This window comes from Megalobrama amblycephala, linkage group LG7, assembly GCF_018812025.1.
Source record: "Megalobrama amblycephala isolate DHTTF-2021 linkage group LG7, ASM1881202v1, whole genome shotgun sequence".
Classification (NCBI taxonomy): Eukaryota; Metazoa; Chordata; class Actinopteri; order Cypriniformes; family Xenocyprididae; genus Megalobrama; species Megalobrama amblycephala.
This window is the reverse complement of record NC_063050.1, coordinates 39,494,840-39,520,105: the sequence shown is the minus strand read 5'-3', so window position 1 is coordinate 39,520,105 and position 25,266 is coordinate 39,494,840. Positions and strand designations below refer to the sequence as shown.

At 37.7% G+C, this 25,266-nt stretch overlaps 1 protein-coding gene across 3 annotated transcripts in view; it reads left to right on the top strand.

The window, feature by feature from the left end:
- Window positions 1-25,266, top strand: part of LOC125272534 (zeta-sarcoglycan) — a 364,989-nt gene that overhangs the window by 281,272 nt on the left and 58,451 nt on the right. For all 3 annotated transcript variants that reach the window (XR_007185871.1, XM_048197425.1, XM_048197424.1), the window contains exon 5: window positions 18,759-18,881. Coding sequence is in view for 2 of the 3 variants with exons in the window: in XM_048197425.1 (XP_048053382.1) it covers window positions 18,759-18,881 (123 nt within the window). In the remaining variant the exon portion in view is untranslated. The remainder of the gene's footprint in view (window positions 1-18,758; window positions 18,882-25,266) is intronic.

The window sequence follows — 25,266 nt, the reverse complement described above, 5'->3', positions numbered from 1 at the left end:
ATAGCTCATGTGCTTTTCATATTCTCTTTACTGTTTGAGCTACCACATTTTTTTTTTCTTTTTTTTTTCCATGTTTGGAACTCCTACAGCTTTGCCCTACAAACCTTAATATGCAATTAATTTTTTTTCTTTCTTTCTTTTTTTTTTTTTTTTTTCCATTTAACTGGTGTTTGCTAATTTACATGAAAGAACAAATTTGAATAAGAAAAGGACTTGACAATTTCAGGATGCATCATTGTAAGTTGCTAGCAAACAAAATGCATTATAGTTGTTTTTACTAAAATACCTTGATGGCATTTTGGCATTTGATGACAGTCCAAAAGGGCTTTTGGGCATGGATTTTTTTTTTTTTTTTTTTAATAAATGGATTGTATTATATTCAGAGATTAAGTTGGAAGAACTCTAAAATCTGGTGGTAATTCCTGTCAACCCAATTGAAGGTCTTATGTTTTGCGTCAGGTTTCTTGCCTTTTGTCTGGCTTTCTTGATTGTTTCCTGGCATTTTCTTTCAGTTAATTAGTTCCTTGTATAGGCTATTTAAGCCTTTCTTACTTGTGTCTTTGTTGGTTCTTGTCCATTGGTGTGCATTTTATTGTGTTTTGTGTTTTCTGGGAATTTTAGGGGGTTCCAAGCTATCAACTTTTTTTGAAAATAAAGCAGTACTCAGATCCCATTAGACCCCATTTAAGACTCCATGAGAGCCTAAGGGTTATACCCACCTCCAAAAAGTACAGTTACCTGTTTTTAAAGTCTTTTGTGATTGTACATAATTTTACACATTGGTCCTGGCTGGTTAGTGCTAGTTTGGTACTAGTCTAGCTAGTGGGCCACCAACCAAGGTTGAGCTTGCATCTGAGAGATGATGATGGTGTGGTAGAGAACAGTGGCACTGTATCAGTTTAGGTTCAGTACATTTTTTTTTTTAAATAATTAATACTTTTATTCAGCAAGGACACCATTAAACTGATCAAAAGTGATAGTAAAGGCATTTACAAATACGTTAAATATTTCTATTTCAAATGAATGCTGTTCTTTTTTAATTTTCTGTTCATCAAAGAATCCTGAAAAAAAATTATATCAGGGTTTCCACAACTATTTTCAATGATTTTTGTGACACTGAAGACTGCAGTAATAGTTGCTGAAAATTCAGCTTTGCTATCCCATAAAATTTTTGAATGGTTGTGCGCATGAGCGGATTGTATTGACAAACAATTTCAGATTGTTCTGACCCCTGATTTCTTCGTATGCAAGGTACATCAGAGTAACTCATTCACATTTACACAGCAAAACCCCATTGCACCAATCCTGCAGTCCTATGTTTCTGTTTTCAGTAGGAGCTCAGTTTCACCATCATGTTTAGGAAGACAGCAAGCTGCATTCTGGGGCTGACTGCCTGCTGGGCTCAGGACCTCCATCAATTACTGCTCTATCTCAATGCAGCCACAGGGGTTTCTGGAGTCCCTGTGTTTTCTGGTGTTTTCTAGTGAATCCTCTTCACTTGTCAGGGATTTTTTTCTACTCCAGGGTATGCAAGGCAGAGTGTTTATGTTTGTTTGTGTGTATAAAAAAGAGCTACCTGACTCAAACTAGCTGTAAGATCAGAGCAGAAGCAACCACCCCTAAAGCCAGCAGAAGTCTAGATGCTCTCCCTCACTTTTTTGCTCATGGTCTACAGTACATCACAGCTTTGCTGTGCAAAGGAAAACAGAGAAAACAACAAGCACACACACATTTGCCCTGAATTTGTAACAGGCAACAAAGAAATACTGAAACTTTGGTGGATTTTCTCAGAATTTCCACTGGTTGTGGCTGATTGATGTGAGGGCCGGTCACACTACACTTTTTATTCCATTGAATTCCATTCATACACATATGAATGCTAGAGAATGAAAGTTAAAGTATGGTGAACTCAGACCTGTGAGTATTTGTATCACGTGAAGACCAATAGAAGATTGACACTCCACAGTGTGACCTTTTAGCTGAATTAAAAGAACACTGTCTTTAAATATGCAGGATTGCAGTGTTATAGTAAAGATGAGTAGAAATTCTGTGTGCTCAAAGTTGAGTGCGACCATGGTTGATCGAATGATTGACTCCTGCTTAGTTCATGAGTTGGAATTTGAATTAAATTGGCCATGTTAAAAAAAATATATATATATTGAATTGCAATGAAGTGGAATTTAATGAATTTCAATAAAGAGAAAATCTGTAGGTAATAGAATTCTGGAAAATGAAGTGTTTTTCCAGCTTAGTTTATAACATTTACAACTAATTTAATTTGATTATTTATTTAATTATTCATTGTTTGTGTTCTGTAAGGTAAGTTTTCCATTTAGCGTTCCTCGTTCGTTCACTTGTGGGATATAAAACACAGCATATATACTGGTCTTTTCAGCTGGAAAGTGCTGTATTAATAGTCTGGCTATCACCAGACCAAGCTCAATTTAAAATTGAACATTGGTCTGGGGAGTTTGCTATGTATTTCCTACTGCACAAGAGGCGTGATCAACGAGCATTAGTCACGCAATTGGATAGTCCTTCAACCAATCAGATCAACGATTCGGGTGACGTACTTTGCAGAGCGATGCGAAAACTCCAGACAGGTTTACCGTGTCTCAATCAGCATTGAGCGATTTTTGCAGGTTGTGCAAAAAAAACATGAAAGTGATCGGTATTTACACCCACTCGAGCAATTTGTTTGCTAACTAAAGAAGTCATTCAGCATCGTCGAGAGGTTAAAAGGCGACTCTGATACTGTTCTGGTTCAGTGTAAATGAACGCGGAATATAGCCGCCCTAAACTACGTCATTGTCATGACAACCAAAAAGAATTCCAGTCAGCTCAGGCGGCGCGAGATTCAAGAAGCAGGGAGATGAAACATATAGAGCAAATAATAAAAATATTGTCTACCATCAAGGGGCATTGAAGTAAAAGAGTCCTGTACTCACATCGTGAAGCAAACCACCAAAATAACAGCAGAGAATCTGTGTCATTAATCGCTGTTTGTAATCTTCCTATAAAGAGACTGCGGATCAACGCTCTGCTACATTTCTCTCAGATAAGGTAAATGTTTAACACAATCGGCGTCACTGTGATTGTGCATTGTTATTTTGGAAAGACGGGTAGATCAGATAGAGTTTGAAAGCTGCTTGCCGTCGCTTCTCTATCGTCATCGTGTTATACCCGCCAATAGCGAGCAAGGTGGATAAGCCAGTCTGTGATTGGTTCCCGCAAAAGTGTAAGAGCGCAGCAGAAGTGAATGCACGGGTTTCCAGACTGAGTTGCCGAGCGAAATCAAATCGGCGGCAGATCAGGCTGGGTTTACCCAGACTACTGTATTAATGTCCTGATATGCTTTTAGAAATTCAATAATCTGATTCTTAATATAAGTGAAAGTAAAAGTGACACGTGAAGGCCAAGTATTGTAACCCATACTTGGAATTTGTCCTCTGAATTTAACCCATCCAGTTATTGCACACATATTAGGAGTAGTGAGTAGTGAACACACACACACTGCAAACCGTGGACACACACACCCAGAGTAGTGGGCAGTAATTTTGCTGTGGTGCCTGGGGAGTGATCAGGAGGTTAGGTGCCTTGCTCAAGAGCACCTCAGTCATGTCTTGCCGATTTTGAGAATTGAATCCGCAACCTTTGGGTTACCAGTCTGACTCTCTTACCATTTTGCCACCACTGCCCCTATACAGTATATAGATCTGCTTTCCTAGCAAAAACAAGGCAAGTTTATTTATATAGCATATTTCATACACAATGGTGATTCAAAGTGCTTTAAATGGAAAAGGAATTAAAATAATCATAAAATAATCACAACATATTTCTCTGGGACTTTCCCATATTGGTTGTTTTTCTCTGGCACCTAAATAATCTGTTTGACATCTCCAACAGATCCGATTTTTGTCCTACAATCGGCCAGGGGGAGCTCTAGGACTAAACCCAGTCCGTACTCTGGTTAATTTTGGTTCTTGACCTCAGGTCCACTAGAACCATTCCCCCCATGTGGTTTCAATTTCTCCCAGAAATATCTTATCCACGCTGTATTACCACAGAGCTGTCCAAACCAATATGGCAAGAATTGACTCTAATGGCCTGTTTTATGATAAATGCAAAGATTTTAAATGAAATCTCAGGCTATTTGTGTCCCATGGAGCTTTATTAAGTTTATTAAGTACACAGCAGGACCAGAAATTAACCAATGCAAATTAAAAAGTGATACAAATTACCCATATATGTAACGTTTGGAAGCAAAAGTTGCCCTCATAGTGATTTCCCTCTTTTTTTTATCTAGTCTCTTTATTTATTTATTTTTAGTATTGTCTTAGTGGCTCTGCAGACTCCATAATTTATTTGACATAAAAAGAAATGTTAGTTAAAATCTTAACAAGGTTAAAAAATAAGATCTACTCTTACATAAACCTAAAAATGCAGCAGATGCTATGTGTGAACTATACACTGAGGGTATGTTACCAATTAGGAGTCATACAGCACTCTCTCCAATGTGCCCTCTATATCCTCTCTTTGACATTACCCGCTCTGCAGAGCTGTTGCCTTCAGGCTCTCTTGACATTGTCTGAACATTTATGGGAATTTCATTGCAGGGATTAGCTCCCAAACAGGCAGCAAAGTTATACTGTATCACCTCTCCTGTTTGTTTCCCTGCTCTCCTTGTTCTCTCGTCCCTGAACCTATCGCTGCACGAACATTAATCTTCAAAGAAATTGTATAGAGGTGCTGAGAGCCAGAGAGCTGGGCTGTCCTCTGATAGCTTGGCCCAGGAGTGCAGAGGTCTTTGTTTTTATAATATGGCCCATAAGTTCAGATGATTGAAGTACAGTTGCGTTGTGGTGAGCATGAAGCGGGAGCACTGCGATCATGACTTCATCCTGTGTTCATAAGGGAGTCGCTTAAATATCCGAGAGCTGTAGTCTGTCATGGTCTTTGTGGCTTTAGACCCAAAGTTCTCAACATTAAGGTCACAACTTAACTAGTGTCGCATAGCCAGACCTTTAGACCTTCGGCAGAAAGTCTGGACTCTATTCACAGCTCAGTCACGCTTCGTTTTGTTTAGCGTCATGTTTAGAGGTGTGAAAATGTGAAGTCAATATCCCCACAATAACAGACCGGCATGGAATTTCTTTCAAGAATGTCGTGCATGTTTACTGCAACAATGGCACAACAATGGTGCTGTGAACTTTACATACTTTTGAAAATCCAGCATTTAGTTGATCAAGCAATAAGCGCTCATTGTGTCACAGTAGTAAACACGATGGCTTTCTTCTTCCATGAGAGGTTTTCGGCATCATGATGGCTTTGTTTCCAGGCGGACCTTTAGAGAATGCAACACATGTCTCCTGGAAATCCTGGAGATGATGATGATCAGATGATGACATTGAAACTCCTGAAGTGTTTCCCATTTTATTCCATTTATTAGAAATCAAAAGTAAAACATTTTTTAGTGGAAAATTATGTTTTATTTATTTTACACAGGGCCAAAAGTGTCCATAACTGAAGAAACGCTCATATTTATATACTACTGTTTAAAAGTTTGGAGTTAGTTTTACAAAATGAATACTTTTATTCAACAAGAGTACATTAATAAAAAATTACAGTAAAGACTGTTAAAAAAACAAACAAACAAACAAACAAACACACAAAAACATATATTTCAAATAGTGTTCTTTTGAATTGACTAATTATTAAAAAATCCTTGTAATCCTTTAAAGAATCCTTGCTACGGTGGGAACAGGGTCTCCAATGCAGGTTCCAGGGCAGGAGCCACGGTAGGTCAGGTGGCTTGTGCAGCCACGGCAGGTCAGGTGGCTTGGGCAGCCACGGAAGGTCAGGTGGCTTGCACAGCCACGGTAGGTCAGAGTCCATAGATGACCATAATGTGCCATAATCCATCGACGGCCCTAACCGTTCAGAGACCGTAGTCGTGCAAAGTCCCCACCCACAAGCTCCCCACCCTCAGGTATATGGCCCCAACCCCCCAAAAAGTTATTGGGGACTTTAACGGAGGCCGTGGCGGGTTCGTGGGCAAGGAGCTCGGTTGGCGCCGGCAGGGCAAGGCGCTTGGGCGGCGCTGGCAGGGCAAGGAGCTCGAGTGGCGTTGGCAGGGCAAGACGCTTGAATAGTGCCGGCAGGGCAAGACGCTTGGATGGCGCCGGCAGGGCAAGACGCTTGGCGGAGCAAGAAAGACCTCTGGAGTGGTCTCCGGGCTCACAGCGGGCTCTGGGAAGGCCTCCAAGCCCTGAAGGATGAAAGAAGCCTTTTTCCTCCTCCTCCTCCTCTTATGTGGATGAGGTGGTGGCTCAGTGTTCACCTCCTCTGTGTATGCTGCAGCAGGCGCACGGGCTGGAGCGGGCTCTGGAGCAGACTCACTGGCTGGAGCAGATTCTGGAGCAGACTCACTGGCTGGAGTGGGCTCTATGTTCACAGACATCGAAGGGGCGGCCATTTGTCCATCGCATCCAGACAGCTTGAGTGCGTTGCAACCGGCGAACTTGAGTGCGTTGCAACCGGCGAACTTGAGTGCGTTGCCACCGGCGAACTTGAGTGCGTTGCCACCGGCGAACTTGAGTGCGTTTCCACCGGTGAGCTCGCGTGCGAAACATCCGCCGGCCTTGAGTGCGAAGCGTCCCGCGGGCTTGAGAGCGAAGCGGCCGGCGGAGGCTTAGGAATGCCAAAGGTATGCAGCAGAGAATCATAAACGGGTAACCAGACAGAATCGGAAACAGATAGGCAGACAGGATATAAACGCTCGGAATTGCAACATATGTTAACAAGACTTCGCGATGAGGTGGTGTGTGCGTGAGTCCTTTATAGTCCAAGTGATGTGCAAAGCTGTATGTGGCGACAGGTGATTGGTGTGGAGTGTGAGCATGTGATTGGCTGGGAGGATGATGGGAATTGGAGTCCGGGAAGTGACAGGAACTGACGGTGATCGTGACAATCCTTAATAGAAAAAGAAAAAAATATATAAAAAAGTTTCCAGGAAAAAAAATATTAGGCAGCAAAGCCATGTTGTGTAAACTGTTTTAATAATAAAGAAATGTTTCGTGAACACTAAATTAGCATTTTAGGGTTATTTCTGTTAGATTGTGTAACACTAGAGTAATTATCCTGACAATTCAGCTTAGGAATAAATTACATTTTAGAATATATTAGAAAACGGTTATTTTAAATTGTAATAATATTACTATTTTTACTGTATTTTTAATCAAATAAATTAAGCCTCGATGGGCTTAAGATATTTCCTTCAAAAACAAAAATTCTTACCAACCTCAAACTTTTGAACAGTAGTGTACTGTATTTACAAACACAGCATTTGAATACTCTCTAAGAAGGTATTAATTTGCATCATTTAGGTAGTAACATCCACTTTAGGTAATTATATGTACCTTTAAGGTAATAAAATGCATCATTTAGGGGTAAATAAGGTACAAAGTTGTACCTTTTGAAAGGGTACCCCCCACTTGGACACTTTTTACTGAGAGTGAATTGTGTCTGCAGAGTCATAGGAGTTTTGGAACCCCCCAGAAATTGTGTTATGAAACAAAATGATCTTGTACTTCAGGCTAATCTTTTAGGATATCCTCACCTTGTGACCCTCAATTGTGTTTCTGGAAAATGGTGGTCTGAAATCACACTCCTCACAACCTTCTTGCAGCAATGTACTGCCTTGCTAAATTATTGTGCGTCAGGATTTAGTTGATGGGGTGTGTGCTGGTGATGAAATGCAGCATCAAGCTTGTGCTGTCAGATCTTGTTTTCATTCTCTCTCTTTCCTCCCTCCATCCTTCTCGGGTAACCTGAGGCGTCCTGCTGTTTGCCACGAGGTCCCTGCACAGATGATTGAAATCGGGGGACAGGAAAATAATACTTGCATGGGCTGTTCTCACGCCCGTCTCCAGCTGTGAGCTCATATCTCCTCTGAACACCTCCTCCAGAGGCCAAACAACTGAGAGGACATTGAGGGAACACGGCATCTGCTTTTTGTCTTATTGACTTTTCATTTTTAGAAGTGTAGACTGCATAATGAATGGCTTCTCCGCTTTGAGAGAGTGGGGGATGATTTCATTAGCACTGGGTGACAGAGAGGACATGAGCGTGAGATGCTCTGGGGGGCGGACAAGGACATGTGACGGGGGGGAACTCAGGTGTGGCACAGGGACACTGCCAGTATCTTCTGCCACCGTTCTTTCCAAAACATTGTCAGTTAGCATTTCCGTTCATTTTAAAGGCAACTCGCTGTCATGAAAAATTCAGCTCACCCATTAAATTGATTTTCTATTGCCTGAAATAACTTATTACTCTGAGTGTCTAAACATGATGTATGTCATCTGATCCATTATTATGACCATTCATGTCTTGTCAATTATGCTTCATATAATAGTATGCAACAGAAGTTATAGATTGTGAAATTAAACTATAGTTAGCCTAGCATGCTAGTTGCATCAGAAACCGACACTGATATCCTGTTAAATTTATAGTAAACAACCAGCATCCAAAAAAATATGGTGACTTTTTTCTGGTATAATGGGTGACATACTGGTGCCTGCATATTATATTCTTTTAACCAAGTAGTTAATTAAAGTAGACCTTTTTACAAGATGTATTATAAGTCTCAGATGTCCCCAGAATGTCTGCAAAGTTTCAGATCAAAATACCCCACAGATCATTTATAATACCACGTTGTAAATGCCCATGTTTGAGCGGAATCTTTAAATGCAAATGAGCTGCTGCTCCCCACCCCCTTTTCCAGAAGAGGGTGGAGCCTACAGCTTGTGTCTTGGATACTCTTCCAAAAACTAACAAAACAACTGTTTGGTTTTGATTTTCATCTCTATCACGGTCACACTCACATGACATTGCAGTTCTTCATCATCATGAAAGTTTATCATCTACATGTGTTTAAAGCCATATCAGTCTAAACTTCTGATATATGGTTTTCTGAGCGCACACGTTGAAGCACGCGCACAGAAAGCTGGATGTCAGATGGATTAAACTAAGTTCTCTTTAACGTGTTATTTCATTTAAACTGTGAAATACACATGAGGTTATGTCTCATAACACACAAAATTCACATAAACACAGTCAGTTATGTCTGTGAACGTAAACAGCAAGTAAAGAAATCACATGTGTATATTAGATCTGTGTATTAAAGTGAAAGCAGCGTAATTTACAGTACATGTTGCTATATGTGATGTTAATATGAATCAAACAACAAAAGAACAACAGAAAATCACTCACTGCTCTTGACTGAATAACTTAAGTGCTTTAATAAGAATTCATTTCTTTCTTGTATACTACTTTTAAATGCTCTGGTGATAACTTTTATTAACTCTACAACAAGTGAATCCACTTAAATTTTCTTTGACAGCGATATTCGTAAAATACCTTAAATATTATTTAACCACTTAATAACCAGGCAGCTTAGTACACTGCTAGCCAGTTCATGTTCAATTAGGCATTGTTATAAATACATTCAAATGCTATACATTTTAACTATTATTTGTTTGATTAAGTATTACAAATGGCAGCAGCATATGCCATCAAGGGCTAACTAGATCAAGCTAACCAGCCAAACATGGACTCTTGGTTTGCTAAAATGCTTTTTTATTAGGATGAATTCAGAGTGATTGGGATACTTTTTGCCATTGAGATGACTTGGGAAAAGTGTTCCAATAAACCTGAATTCACTCTACTTCACTTGACACTAAAATTGGCATTTACAGTGATTTGCTTGGTGCATTTTGGCTGTTCAAGGACAAAATAGGGTAAATTCTAGATTAAGTTTCATTAGAATAAGTTATGTATATATGTATTTGAATTTCAGTCAGTCAAGGAGAGCTCAACATAATATTATTTCAAAAGTTTTTATTCCACTGCAGGGTATAAGAGAACCAATTTAAATGGAGATATACCTGGAAGTTTCAAAACAGCCGCCTCAAAGTGCTTGAATGACCAATTATAAGTTTCGCGGCACCAAAATTCCAGTGATTTGAGTGATTAGTTCCAAGTAATTAATCATGATAAGAATACATTGGCAAAGTGCGCATGCATATAGAGGAACGTTTAGAAATTTAATGTGCTGTTTTATGTTGTGTAATTTAACCAGGATAAATTGCTAGTTTTAAATGAATATCATCATTTGCAATGCCACATTGCCGCTTAGAGGTAGTAGCTTAAACCTTCCAAAGAGAGAGTAGGCGAGAGAGAGTACCTAAAGGACATATGGAGATTAATGCGTACAAATACACGCATCAGTCTTCAGGGCTGTGTTTGCTGATTATGACAAGAGCTCTGATTATTTGTCTCTTTACACTGTCCACAAACCACACCCAGACACATGCACACACACACACCCACTGATTAATGCAGGTGATCAAAATTCACCTATTTCTCCTTTTTATTGATGAGGGTTATTCGGTTCAGATAAATAATTTATCTTTCCAGCTTTTTTTTTCTTTTCCCTTCTTCTTTTTTTTGCTATTTTTTGTGCACCAATTCTCTGCAAGCTACTTCTCTCGACACGGGTACCTTCGAAGGATTAAAGGTTTATTTATTTATTTATTTGTAAAGAGCCCCTATGGTTGTTTTGTTTGTTTGTCTGTTTTTTGTTTGTTTGTTTGTTTGTTTGTTTTTTAATAAAATGGATGGACATTTCTTTGGCTTGCATCAGCTGAGATTGTTTATATGTTCAAAGTATTTTAGATCAGAACCTCCATGTTTTATATCAACAACATTTTGGACAGATGTTCACCTTCATCCAAGTCTAGCTGCAGCCAATTGCTATATCTGGAACAATAATGAAGCAGCCCATGATTTACAGCCCTTTGTTATTTGGCTATACAGGATATCTTAAAACATCTTAAAATCTTAAAAAAAATAAAAAAAATAAATCCAATATATAAAAGGTAACTATATATATTTCCATGTAAAAACACCTAATTTATATTGTAGAAACATTTTTATAATAATAATTATTTTATTTTATTTTATTTTATTTTATTTTATTTTATTTTATTTTATTTTATTTTATTATTTTATTTTATTTTATTTTATTACAACGGTTAGTTCCTGTCCTTGATTCTGATTGGTCAATGGTTGTGTTTTATTTATGATAAAACACGGCTATGACCGCTTCACTCAACAGTTCTGTGTATCACTACACAACACCCTTAGCAACCACCCTTAGCAACCACCCTTAGCAACCACTCTTAGCAACTTAAACTGTATGTTCTCAATTGATATTGTTCATTGAAGCTTACTGTATTATGTAGAAGAGTATTTTTAGAAAGAGATTGTGTGAGCAAGTTTATTAACGTTACCTGCATTCAGATTTAGCATTTTCCTTCAGGTCAATTCTATGTTCATAATAAAAAATCTGTTTAAATGTCCGATGTATCATCTTGTCCTTTTAACATTTAAGGCAATGGTCTCAAACTCAATTCCTGGAGGGTCACAGCTCTGCACAGCTTTGCTCCACAGTTTTAGAGCTGGTTGGAGCTAAATTCTGCAGAGCTGTGGCCCTCCAGGAATTGAGTTTGAGACGACTGATTTAAGGGGTTTTCACGTGACTAACAGCGCTAGTCAAAGGATTTGTAATTTGCTTCTTGTTCCGTTTTCAAAACAATTCAGTCTTTTCAATGTAAAAGTCTTCGCTACTGACTGACACACTCATAAAGACAGTCTTTGCCGCCATCTAATGGCATGAAAATGTAACTTCTGTTGCTGTTCACTGTCAGGGACTATTTTTTCTAGCGGAAGGAAGGCTTTTAAAAAAAGTTTACTTCATGAAAGTTGCATTGATACATATTTCTAGCTTTAATATTTGTATTGTTTGGTAACCTTTTTATAAAAGCAATAAGGTACTCAAGGCTAGTGCTGTATCGTGAATAAGTCACGGCTGAAGGGCGTTGTTAGGCATGACACAAAGCGATACAGCACAGCCTCTCATACCTTATTGCTTACTTATATTATATTATATTATATTATATTATATTATATTATATTATATTATATTATATTATATTATATTATATTATATTATATTTATATTATTTTTCTGTAAACTTTTCCATCTTATGCCAGGAAAGGCCTTGACTGAACACCCAAGCCTTTTTCGTGGCTTTCAAGTTTAACAAATGTCAGTCAATGCAACAAGCATCTTTTCATTTTAACACCATCTGATTTTCCACAGCAAGGTCATTTATTCTTACCATGTCACTCCTAAGGAAAACTTTAATTTCCTCCAAACTCAAATAAGGGGTAAATCAGTACCAATTAATATTCAGGAGCAGGTCATTATTATCTGTTGCATATCATTTCTCATTTAAATCACCTGGATAAGTGGAAGGATCCGTGAGGTGTTGCAATCTGGATGGCTTTATGAAAGTGAGGATGTCATTGTGTAAGTAATGAGTGTTTACTCCTTACATGTACATTCACTGAGAATCACTAATCAAGCACTCGAACCTTGAGCTCTTGAATCACGCAAACAAATCTGAAGTAACAACCTGTTGTGAACAACATGGCTTAATCATGAATTAACAAATGTAATTAATATTTTGTAATGAGTATGTTTTGACCAAAGGAACTTTAATTTTTATAGTAATTGTAAGAGTTTAGAGATATTTAGCATAAATAAAAATAAATAGAAATTTGCAACCATGTGCAATTATCCAATTAACCAAACTTCTCCATTGTTTAGAATAATTTCTTGCTCATTCAAATTGGCCATGTTCAATCAGTATTTTTTTTTTTTTTTCTGGTGGATACACAGACGACATGGCATTTCTACTCCACAAACTCACAATCAAAACTCTTTTTCGACTGAAGGAAAGAAGTAAAGAAAGTCAGAAAAAACTATCCCTTCATAATCCTGTGTATTTCTGTCACATCCTCTCTGAAGATGATCATGCTCTGTAGTGGATCTATGAGAAAATCTCTGGCCACTGCTGTGCAATGATATTGTCAAGAGAGGATTAATCAAATATGAGTATAAATTAACACTTTATTAGCATTCTCTCCTCTTGGTCTCATCAGCATAATCAAAATTAGCCTTGCCTTATCCTCGAGCACGTCTTTAATCACTATCCCGCATAATGTAGATTCAACTTTTTTTTTTTCGATTTCCTTTTTTTTCCCTCAAAAGATAACAAATGATCTGAAATTTTAACTGATATGCAACATATCTTGCTAATTATAAAATAAAAGAATGATAAGCAATTAATTAATGAACAGCATGTTTCTTTTTATATTTAACATAATTCTTCACTGAATCTCTTTAAATTATAGGGGGTGAAAAAACTTCAAGATCTGAAATGATTTTTAAGCACAGCAGGAACAACAACTTCCTGCTGGTTAAAATAAGTCAGCCATGTTGATCTGGGGCTTCTTTAGAATCTAAAAAAATAACGTAAACTGCTTTATGAGACAAAAATATTAACATTTTGTAGAGAAATTAAATGGGGTTATTCTGTTAAATATGTTCTGAAGTGTTCAGTTACTTAATCAAAGCTGAATGCTAAATTTGTCTGTTGTACATTTACTGTCACTTTTGATCAGTTTAAAGCATCCTTGATGAATAAAAGTATTTATCTGTGTAACTCTGATTAGGAATGAGTTATATTATAGTTTCACAGGATAGTTTTAAACTGTTTACATTTAGAGTCAATTTAAATTAAAGGATTTGCTCACTTCTGAATTAAAATTTCCTGATAATTTACCCCCATGTCATTAAAGATGTTCATGTCTTTCTTTCTTTAGTCGAAAAGAAATTTGAGGAAAACATTCCTGGATTTTTCTCCATATAGTGGACTTCACAGGGGTTCAACGGTTTGAAGGTAGTTCTGGGCGATACCTACCAAATTAGCATCGGACAATGTCTACAGTGTCTAACATCGCGATGGACAATGAAATCGTTTGGGGTGGGGGAGGGGGGTATATGCATCCTCTATAGACCTTATTTTCCAGAGAAACAAGCGCGCCGCCATCTTTAGAATATTGTCTTTGAACTTCCGGTTTTGCGGTAGCCCTGTATATTTCTATGGAAATAAGAATAAGAATAATTAACTGGTGAAGTGGATTTACCTGTTGTAGAGTCAATGAAAGTTATCACGAGCATTGTTATGTTTAAAGCAGATGTCTTAACAAATGTCAGTAGACCGGGAAGATTTTAAAATGAGCAGTTCATTCATAAATACAAAATCGCTGTGGAAATACAAGCCGGAAGTCAAAAGACAATGAGCGCAGCGCTGAAAAGGGGTGGGGCTACATAAGGTCTATAGGCCGTTTCATGCAGCTTCAAAGTGCTCTACACGATCCCAGAAGAGGACTAAGGGTCTTGTATAGTGAAAGTATCGGTCATTTTCAAAAAAATAAATAAATAAATAAAAATGACATGGGAGAAAGTACAGATTTAGTGTCTACAAAGCGAACGTGCAAAGATTAAACTTAATGCCCTTTACAAAAAAAAAAAAAAAAAAAGGTAAAACAACGAAAATGGAGAGAAAATTAGATGGAGTTTTTCACCCTACCGCGGTACTTCCGCCTTCCGTCCTGCGCCTGCAGGATTTTATCTCAGGGTATGAACAGAACTAATACACCCCCCCCCACCCCCAATGAAAAAATAAAAAATTTAAGCTAATTTCAAAGAACATACTTTCAAAAATAATCTCCCAAAGTTTCGTAGTCCAGATAATTGAGTAAAGGTATTTAAATGGCTATTAAATTTGACATGGAACTCCTCTTGTCACTTATGAGCATTTCCCGGTATCCCTTGAAACGTCTCTGCTCTCCAAATATGGTGTTACACGTTGTATAGAACCAATCAAAAAGCTTAGAAATGTAAACACACTGACATAAACGTTGATTTTTATCAATGGGAAGCCCCGTTTCAACTGACAGGCACGCGATTCATTGTTGCCAACTTAGCGACTTTGTCGCTAGATTTAGCGACTTTTCAGACCCCTTTAGCGACAATTTTTCAAAAAAGCGCCTAGCGACAAATCTAGCGACTTTTTGGACAAACCTCAGTAACTTTTCAAATGTCACCAGCACTGTCCTGTGAGCGCGAGGTCTTGCTTTCCCGCTGCCGTCATTGAGTGGCTGAGAGGAGCAGCAGCACCGTTGAGTGCACGGCATCTGACAGATGTGAATGAGCGAGTACATACGAGCACACAGTGTTGCCACGGACCAAACACTATTTCTGATTCTCCTTTGTTTTATATTTAAAGAATTTAGTTTGATGGTTTTAATTTCCATTTTTCTCGTGTGCTTATTATCACTTATTTTACTCACTATCACAGAGCTTTAGTTCATCCAGTTTCCGAACTCTCTGAATTCATGTAATTTACAAATGTATAAAAATGTCATTCATTATATCATACGCGTTTTGTTGCCGGACAAAAAAAATAAAAAATTATATAGGCATATATATATATATATATATATATATATATATATATATATATATATATGAGAACAGCTTTATTTGACATTCGGCTATATTATATTATATTGTATTAAAATACAGTAGGCTATGTGAGCACGGATTAGGAGAGAAAACACATTAGGCAGGCAGAATGCAACCGGCGTGATGACGTCACGAATATGCTAATTTACCCATGACGTCATCTAGCGACATTTAGCGACTTTTTGGGCAGGCTTTAGCTACTTTCCTTTGAAAATAGTTGGCAACAGTGACGCGATTGGTCCAGCCGTCAGACTAGCGCTTCAGACAGTCCTTCAGACTGAAGTTTTCGTGAGGATTTATAGTTTATGTACTAATGTACTTATGTTTTGATTTCGGTAATTACATCTAGAAAGGTAAAAGCATTGATGGCATCTATAAAAGAGATATATGAAAGCAAAACGAAAGTCCAGTGAGGAGGACGCACGAGAGGAGACCTGCGCGTTTAATTGGTATGTGTATACTGTAATACTGCATTTACAATGCTTATCAGTGGCATGCACTTTGATCGTGAAAGTGAAAGTGCCCTTTGCGGTCGCATCGCGGTGCCCCCGTGTTCCCATTTCTCCCGATGTGAGCTCCAGTCGATTACAATTTAGAGCGGTTAAGGCCCGGGTATACTTCATTTCCCGCAAGCCTTTTAAAGAAACTCCTTTGGCCATGAGCGCGGAAAGACGCGTTCGGCTCATGCACACGTGCATCGCCTGTGGTCATAACAATTCACTACCAGCCTGGTTTAATAGCATTTATATATATAAAAATGTCTTTGGTCAAATTAAGCTGTAAAATAAATGGTTTATCCCTTTAAATGCAATGGATTTTGAAAGATATCAACAAAAAACGGGCAAAAAAATTTAAAAGCGATTTTCTCAGGTTTTCAATTGGAAAAAGAGGGCAGACGACCATAATTCACATGGGTATATCTTTAAAACCATTCAAGGTATGACTTTGACTAGGATATCATTTTAAAGCTTATTGTCTCATCTTTCTATCGATGCCAATATCTCTATTTTGAAATTTGGGTCACTGTGACTCATTGCAGGTCACATTTTGGATGCCATGGGGTGAATAAATTATCAGGAAATTTTAATTCTGAAGTGAACTAATCTTTTAAATATGAAAAAGACAACCTGCAGGGTGAAGGCCTACTAATTTCTTGTTTTCATAAATATCTGACAGTGGGGATACAGCTGTGAAATCTTTTTAAAGGCACACTATGTACATTTTTAAAGGTTAAAGGCACACTATTTTCGCCATTAGAGGTCACTTATTCAAAACAAAGGCAAAGCTCGATGACGCCTCGATTTTGCAGAATCATGGGAGGTGTTGTCTTCACATCTACAGCCGGTGGAAAAGAATCAGGATGGGACTCGAGCAGAAATCATGTCCATGGCTGAGATTATGAACGTTACTGTAGTATGAACCAGATTGTTAACCAGAGATTGTTAATGAAAGACAACTGCGACAAGTCTCGAGAGCAGTGGAACTTTTATTATGCCGTAGACGCCACTTCCACTTCTTCCCTTCAAATGTATGTGGGGTAAAGCAGTGCTGTTTCATCATATTAGATACATTTGTGTGTTGAAAGTTGTTATAGTGCTACTCTGCGTTAGCTCAGCGGCTACTATGAGACACTGATCCGTTTGGTTACTGACATTGATCCAGATATCTTCCTTTGAGTTCAGTAGAACAAAGAATTTCATAAACGTTTGGAACTACTTGAGGGTGAGTAAATGATGACAGAATTTTATTTTTTTGGGTGAACTATGCCTTTAATGATGAATTTAATGTGAATATGAAGTACTGAGGTTTAGTCTGAGGACAGATTATAATTTTTGATAATAAAAAAAAAAATAAAAATTGAGAAACTCAAATTATTATTAGGTCAGTAGATTGATTAAATAGATCAAATAGAACTATTGGCTGGATGATGTTCTGAGTCATGTGTTGTCCCATATATCAAAACTCTATGTTGAACAGTGTATCTTTCCAATAAGGTGTAAACTGGTAAATATAAAGGAAGACATGTAGGAAATGTTGGCTAAATTAAATTCCAAAATTTGCATTGTTATAGGCTTAAATGGACTGATATCTTTGCCATAGAGTGCTTGGAGAAAGGGCAGGCTGTCTTTATAGTACAAACACTGAAAAAAAAAAAAAAGAGAGTACAGGCAATGAATGCATGAAGAGGGCTAGAAAACAATAGAGGGTGACAGAAAGGAGAGAGTGGGCTTAAGGAAAAAAAAGAAGTTTACTTTCTGTCATACACGTACAATGCGGGCAAGCAAACAAAGCCAAGTTTGCTCTCCAAAGTCACCTAGGTCATGGAAGATATGATAGCTGTGATGAATAATAGTGAAGTCATTGCATTGTGTGTTTGGGGCAGTTTCATTTGCATCTTTTGCGTCAGCCCCCTGCATGAGACAAATAAAAAATGTTCTTTCTCTAATTCATAAAAATAAGAAGGCTTTCTGGTTACAATGTATCCAGAAAAAAAATCTGATTTTTCCCTGGATAATGTCATGTTTGAGACCCTTTCCATGTGCCGTAAATTGGATTTTTTTTTTTTTTTCTTTCACAACAAATGATGACAAAATTCAGTTAAGTCTGAACAAGTGAAAAGGTTCTTTTCATATATGCCATTTTATGTGCAAAATGAATTGCTGCATAAAACTTGCTGGCCAGAATAAAATGTGTTTCATGGCAGATTTTTTTGGTCTTGTGGTCAAGGACTTCATCAGGCAAATGGACTGAAAGAATGATTAGCATTTCTGTTTGGTACAAATTTTTACTCAAGAGTAATTACTGTAAGTGTATTGTACAAATGCGTCTGTACTTTGACACTTAAGTAAGTCTTTAAACACCCTGGAAATGAAGAGCAGCTGCTCTAATATTAACTCTGTTCAGAAACCTAGTGAGCTGCCTTTTTGTCATTGTCAGCTGTTGGCAGCTGTTTTCTAAGGAAGCATTATAACTGGAATAGACATTTAATTCAAATAAAGCTTGTATTTATTTATGTATACAGCACTGAATAAAATACAAATAAAATAAAAAAACTAAAATATATTAAATAAAATATGAATTATTATTATTATTATTATTATTATTATCCACCATCTTAGGTTACTTTTTAGCACTCCATGTCCAGTACAAGAAGACCATTCCTGATTGTATGAGGTTTAAGTGGGCTGCAAAGGTTGAGATGTATGTTATCTTCTTGTTTCTCAAGGCCTTATTCTTTTTTTTTTTTCATTTTCTGTAGGCTCAGAGATGGTAGAAGCCCAGTGTCAGCGGTTTGAGGTGAGAAGTAGTGATGGCGAGAGAGTTCTCTTTTCTGCTGATGAAGAGGAGATCAGTATTGGCACAGATAAACTGAGGGTCACAGGTATCACATACACATGCACACTCACATACTGTATTCATCCAACATTCACCCATGATCCCTGTACAAGAACATATAAAGTGGGTACGGAAAGTATTCAGACCCCCTTAAATTTTTCGCTCTTTGTTATATTGCAGCCATTTGCTAAAATCATTTAAGTTCATTTTTTTCCTCATTAATGTACACGCAGCACCCCATATTGACAGAAAAACACAGAATTGTTGCATTTTTGCAGATTTATTAAAAAAGAAAAACTGAAATATCACATGGTCCTAAGTATTCAGACCCTTTGCTCAGTATTTAGTAGAAGCACCCTTTTGATCTAATACAGCCATGAGTCTTTTTGGGAAAGATGCAACAAGTTTTTCACACCTGGATTTGGGGATCCTCTGCCATTCCTCCTTGCAGATCCTATCCAGTTCTGTCAGGTTGGATGGTAAACGTTGGTGGACAGCCATTTTTAGGTCTCTCCAGAGATGCTCAATTGGGTTTAAGTCAGGGCTCTGACTGGGACATTCAAGAACAGTCATGGAGTTGTTGTGAAGCCACTCCTTCGTTATTTTAGCTGTTTTCGTCCAGGATATCCCTGTACTTGGCCGCATTCATCTTTCCCTCGATTGCAACCAGTCGTCCTGTCCCTGCAGCTGAAAAACACCCCCACAGCATGATGCTGCCACCACCATGCTTCACTATTGGGACTGTATTGGACAGGTGATGAGCAGTGCCTGGTTTTCTCCACACATACCGCTTAGAATTAAGGCCAAAAAGTTCTATCTTGGTCTCATCAGACCAGAGAATCTTATTTTTCACCATCTTGGCAAACTCCATGCAGGCTTTCATGTGTCTTGCACTGAGGAGAGGCTTCCGTCGGGCCACTCTGCCATAAAGCCCCGACTGGTGGAGGGCTGCAGTGATGGTTGACTTTCTACAACTTTCTCCCATCTCCCGACTGCATCTCTGGAGCTCAGCCACAGTGATCTTTGGGTTGTTCTTCACCTCTCTCACCAAGGCTCTTCTCCCCCGATAGCTCAGTTTGGCCAGACGGCCAGCTCTAGGAAGGGTTCTGGTCGTCCCAAACGTCTTCCATTTAAGGATTATGGAGGGCACTGTGCTCTTAGGAACCTTAAGTGCAGCAGAATTTTTTTTGTAACCTTGGCCAGATCTGTGCCTTGCCACAATTCTGTCTCTGAGCTCTTCAGGCAGTTCCTTTGACCTCATGATTCTCATTTGCTCTGACATGCACTGTGAGCTGTAAGGTCTTATATAGACAGGTGTGTGGCTTTCCTAATCAAGTCCAATCAGTATAATCAAACACAGCTGGACTCAAATGAAGGTGTAGAACCATCTCAAGGATGATCAGAAGAAATGGACAGTACCTGAGTTAAATATATGAGTGTCACAGCAAAGGGTCTGAATACTTAGGACCATGTGATATTTCAGTTTTTCTTTTTTTAATAAATCTGCAAAAATGTCAACAATTCTGTGTTTTTCTGTCAATATGGGGTGCTGTGTGTACATTCATGAGGAAACAAATGAACTTAAATGATTTTAGCAAATGGCTGCAATATAACAAAGAGTGAAAAATTTAAGGGGGTCTGAATACTTTCCGTACCCACTGTATCTCAAACTACCTGTGTTATAATTTGTCCTTAAATTTGGCCCATCGATCAGTTTTCACTTAACATTTGCCTCTAATGTTATGTAGTTCTCCCAAGGATTGTTAGTCTAATATACATTTTTTTCCCCCACATGGTTTATTACAGACCTAAAAGACATGTAATTGCACATCTAAAACCTGCACGCACACATCTGTCAGAGAAGTTTGTTTGCACGTATCTACACCAGATGCCTGACATGTAAAACAAGCTCAATCCCATTATAACCAGTGGAGCTGTCTGCAGCATTATGGTAATGTGCTTTCAGTTGATAGACACCCATTTCTGTTTTTGATATGTTGCAGTCCAGCCTCTTTATTTTACCTGTTTGTTAACAGTAAAATGATTTTCAAAAAAAAAAAAAAAAAAAAAAAAAAAAAAAACCCTCATTCCTATGCATTTAGTTCTTTTAATATAAGTAACTTCTAACTGTTGCATCAGAGCCAGGTTGTTTTTGGTCTCTTACTGGCACCTGTCTGATGTGAAAATAGAAAATTGCAGCTGTCAAGGAATACAGCCAGGCATCATTAGTCCACTAAACCTGCTGAGCAGTAGGTGTGAGAGAGAGATGAGTCACTCAGAACGTGTGATATTGCTTTTATACAACAGTTCAATAAAGTTAACAGGTGCTATGTTTACATGCATCCAAATAATTGATTGATAGCTAAATCGGATTGAAAAGTCTTCATATGAACACTTCAGTTGATCCAATTATGCTCGATCTGAATTAAATTTAGATCAGATTGTAGACCTAAAAATAATCAGATCAATAGGAAAATATAAGCATGTAAACACTTGAATCCGACTCTTCTCAATCTGATTCAAAAATACTTTCCTGCGTCATCAAGGCAAAATCAACAATTATACTTGTGGTTGCTCCAGTTACATTATCGCAATGATTTTCCCAAACGCGGCACTGTGCATGCACTGAAGTTTTGTTTGTAATGTACATGCAAATGAATATGCAAATTGAATTGTATAGTGTTTATATAAAGAGAGCTTTCATAAATAGAAATCAGTCTGGATTCATTCTGATTAATGTAAAAAATTGTCCATGTAAATATTATACCTATAGAATAGCTTACATTTTAGATACAGTATTGCCAGTTTCTTTGTCTGTTTTCGCTGTGACAACGAAAATAGTTTGTTTTGTAAAACAAAGCCAAAGCGAAACTCTTGTGCAAGAAACACACCAGTAAAAGCAGTGGCTGAATGAATTAGTGTTTTGAACGAATTGGTTGAGTGAAAGATCTAATGACTCACTTAATTATTTAGTTCCTGAATATTCAGTGTTTTTAATAAATCACTTGAAATAATGATTCAGTAGGGCTTTTCATACTTGAAATATTTAACCCTGGGTAAACTGAATCTTGAAAACCGAATCCCGATGCTCATAATTTAACCGGGGATTAACAATTAACCATGGGTATTCATAAGCTGATGTTTCATGTTAACCCTTGGTTAACGTCCTTATTTGCATATTTGCAGTGACAGTGTCACTGATTGGACGAATACCACACATGACCGGTTTACATAAAGATTCTATTGCTGACTGTACTATCAAATTGTTTTCTGAATGGACTTTTCAGTCTATAAAGGTTAGAATGAAACATTCTCTTCTTTGCTCCAATTGACATGATTTCCGTCAATATTTTTTTCCAATCAAACACTGAAATGACTGTTTATATACAATGCGCTTTATTTTTAGTGACTGTTCAAACCATGTGAATATAAGGCACACGATTGGTTGTCTGTTTCTAGGCATCTTGCCGTAACATTCTAACACTGCATCATTTCACATGGCACATGTTTGGCGCCGCAATGCAAGTTTAACACCCCAACAGTGGTACCAACTCTGCTATTGAGAAGGGTTTTATAAACTCGGGTAAAAAGAGGTGTTAACCCCACTTTTTAATTACAAGTGTGTAACATTCCTTTACCCGGGGATAAAAGCAGGGTTCAGAACTATGATAACCTGAGTTTCAGCGCAATTTGAAAGGAAATGACTCATTTACCTACTGGTGTAATGATGTAACCCGCAGAAAGTGTCGATCAAATTGGAAGACTTCAGCTGTTGTGTCATTTAGCGCACTGAATTTAAAAAAATATATTTTTTAGTTATTAGAAAATATAACACAAAACATTTAAAAGTTTTTAAATTTAATACAGCTTTTTATACACCATCCATTTTTTGAGCCAATTTTTAAATATTTGTGTGCACTGTATGTACTAGTAAACTGCCTTTACATTGAAATGCAAATAGATTGTTTCAAATAGATTTCTCTCATGCAGGCCCCTCTTTCTCTTATTCTTTTTCTCTGTTCTGAAAGTGCATGCTGGGAGGTCAAGTGGAATAGCTAGAGGTCAGGGACAAAGAGGGCACATGCTCAGTAATTGGGCAGATCTGTCCATTAACTTTTTTCACAAAAAGACATGGGTAGAGAGAGGGATCAAGGGATAGAAATAGTGGTAGAGAGAGAGGGAGAGAAAGAGAGAGATAGACAGAGCATGCATACATGGAATACAGTGGTTCTTCAGAGAATGAAAGGCTAAAATGTGTCAGAAAGAAAAACTGCCCTGGGGAGAGGAAGTGAACAGAAAGAGAGTAAAGTGTTAAAGGAATATTTCACTCAAAAATAAATTTCTGTCATCATTTAATCATCATGTCATTCAAAATTATTACTTTATTCTGTGGAATACAAAATTAGTTTGTGTGTGTGTGTGTGTGTGTGTATGTGTTCACGTAAGAAAGAAAACAATATGTGTTTAAAATGGGTAAATGAATGACAGAATTTTCATTTTGGGTGAACTGTGCCTTTAAACTAGTCTGGGTAAACCCAGCCTGATCTGCCGGCGATTTGATTTCGCTCGGCAACTCAGTCTGGAAACCCGTGCATTCATTTCTGCTACGCTGTTACACTTTTACGGGAACCAATCACAGACTGGCTTATCCACCTTGCTCGCTATTGGCGGGTATATCACGATGACGATAGAGAAGCGACGGCAAGCAGCTTTCAAACTCTATCTGATCTACCCGTCTCTCGCACGACCGTCACTCCAAAATAACAATGCACAATCACAGTGACGCCGATTGTGTTAAGCATTTACCTTATCTGAGAGAAATGTAGCAGAGCGTTGATCCAACAGTCTCTTCATAGGAAGATTACAAACGGCGATTAATGACACACAGATTCTCTGCTGTTATTTTGCTTCACGATGTGAGTACAGGACTCTTTTACTTCAATGCCCCTTGATGGTAGACAATATTTTTATTATTTGCTCTATATATTTCGTCTCCCTGCTTCTTGAATCTCGCGCCGCCTGAGCTGACTGGAATTCTTTTTAGTTGTCATGACAATGACGTAGTAGTTTAGGGCGGCTATATTCTGCGTTCATTTACACTGAACCAGAACAGTATCAGAGTCGCCTTTTAACCTCTCGACGATGCTGAATGACTTCTTTAGTTTAGCAAGCAAATCGCTCGAGTGGATGTAAATACCGATCACTTTCATGTTTTTTTTGCACAACCTGCAAAAATCACTCGATCCCATTGCTGCTTCTGCAAACCGCGGATCAATGCTACAAACCAATACAAACTAACCCTGTGTCTCAATCAGCTCCCTAGTTCCCTAGGTCGTGAATCAGTATATCATGAAAGTGAATGTGGCTGATTCCCTGATCAGTGCCCTGACTACTGAACTAGGGAGCTGATTGAGACACATGGTAAACCTGTCTGGAGTTTTCGCATCGCTCTGCAAAGTACGTCACCCGGATCGTTGATCTGATTGGTTGAAGGACTATTCAATTGCGTGACTAATGCTCGTTGATCATGCCTCTTGTGCAGTAGGAAATACATAGCAAACTCCCCAGACCAATGTTCAATTTTAAATTGAGCTTGGTCTGGTGATAGCCAGACTACCTTTAAACATGATTGTGGGGAAAACGAAGAGGAATAAAATGAAGTAGGACAGACCAAAAAACAAAAAAAAACAAAAAAAAAACAAGCAAGGAAGAACAGCTTACTTTTATACGTATGAGAATTCACTTAACAAGCACATTTTCAAGAAAAATTATGCTGTGAAATGGGGGACAGATCTGGGAAAATATACTCAAGTCTAACGTTCCGGCACTTGTAATTTATCACACGCATTTTTGTGATTTATGAGGACAAAAGTTTGTATAATGACATGGGCATTACACTGGTATTACGACGTAAATGAGTCATGAGTCCTCATATTTAAAATATGAACTAAATAATATTTAAAATCATACTTAATGTTTTATTAAAAATGTAAAAATGCTGAATGTTTTCTGTGATGGCTAGGTTTAGGGGTAGGAGTAGTGTAGGGGGATATAATGTACAGTTTGTATAGAATAAAAAAACATTACGTCTATGGAATTTCCTCACTTTGATAGCAAAACAAATGTGCGTGTGTTAGAAATATTATATGTACATTATCTGACTCTGCTTATTGGTGTATGTATATATATATATATATATATATATATATATATATATGACATTTCAAATTACACTTTTGATCAATTTAATGCATCCTTGCTGAATATAATAATTTCTTTAAAACAAATAGGGTACTGAATGATATTATAAAAGTTCTTTGTTCATTTTTAAAGTCAAATCTGTTTAGAGACTGACTAGTTGTTCACAATGGTTATAAATATTCAGATGTTCACAAAGTTTTACAACAATGTATCTTAAAATGTGTTTGTTT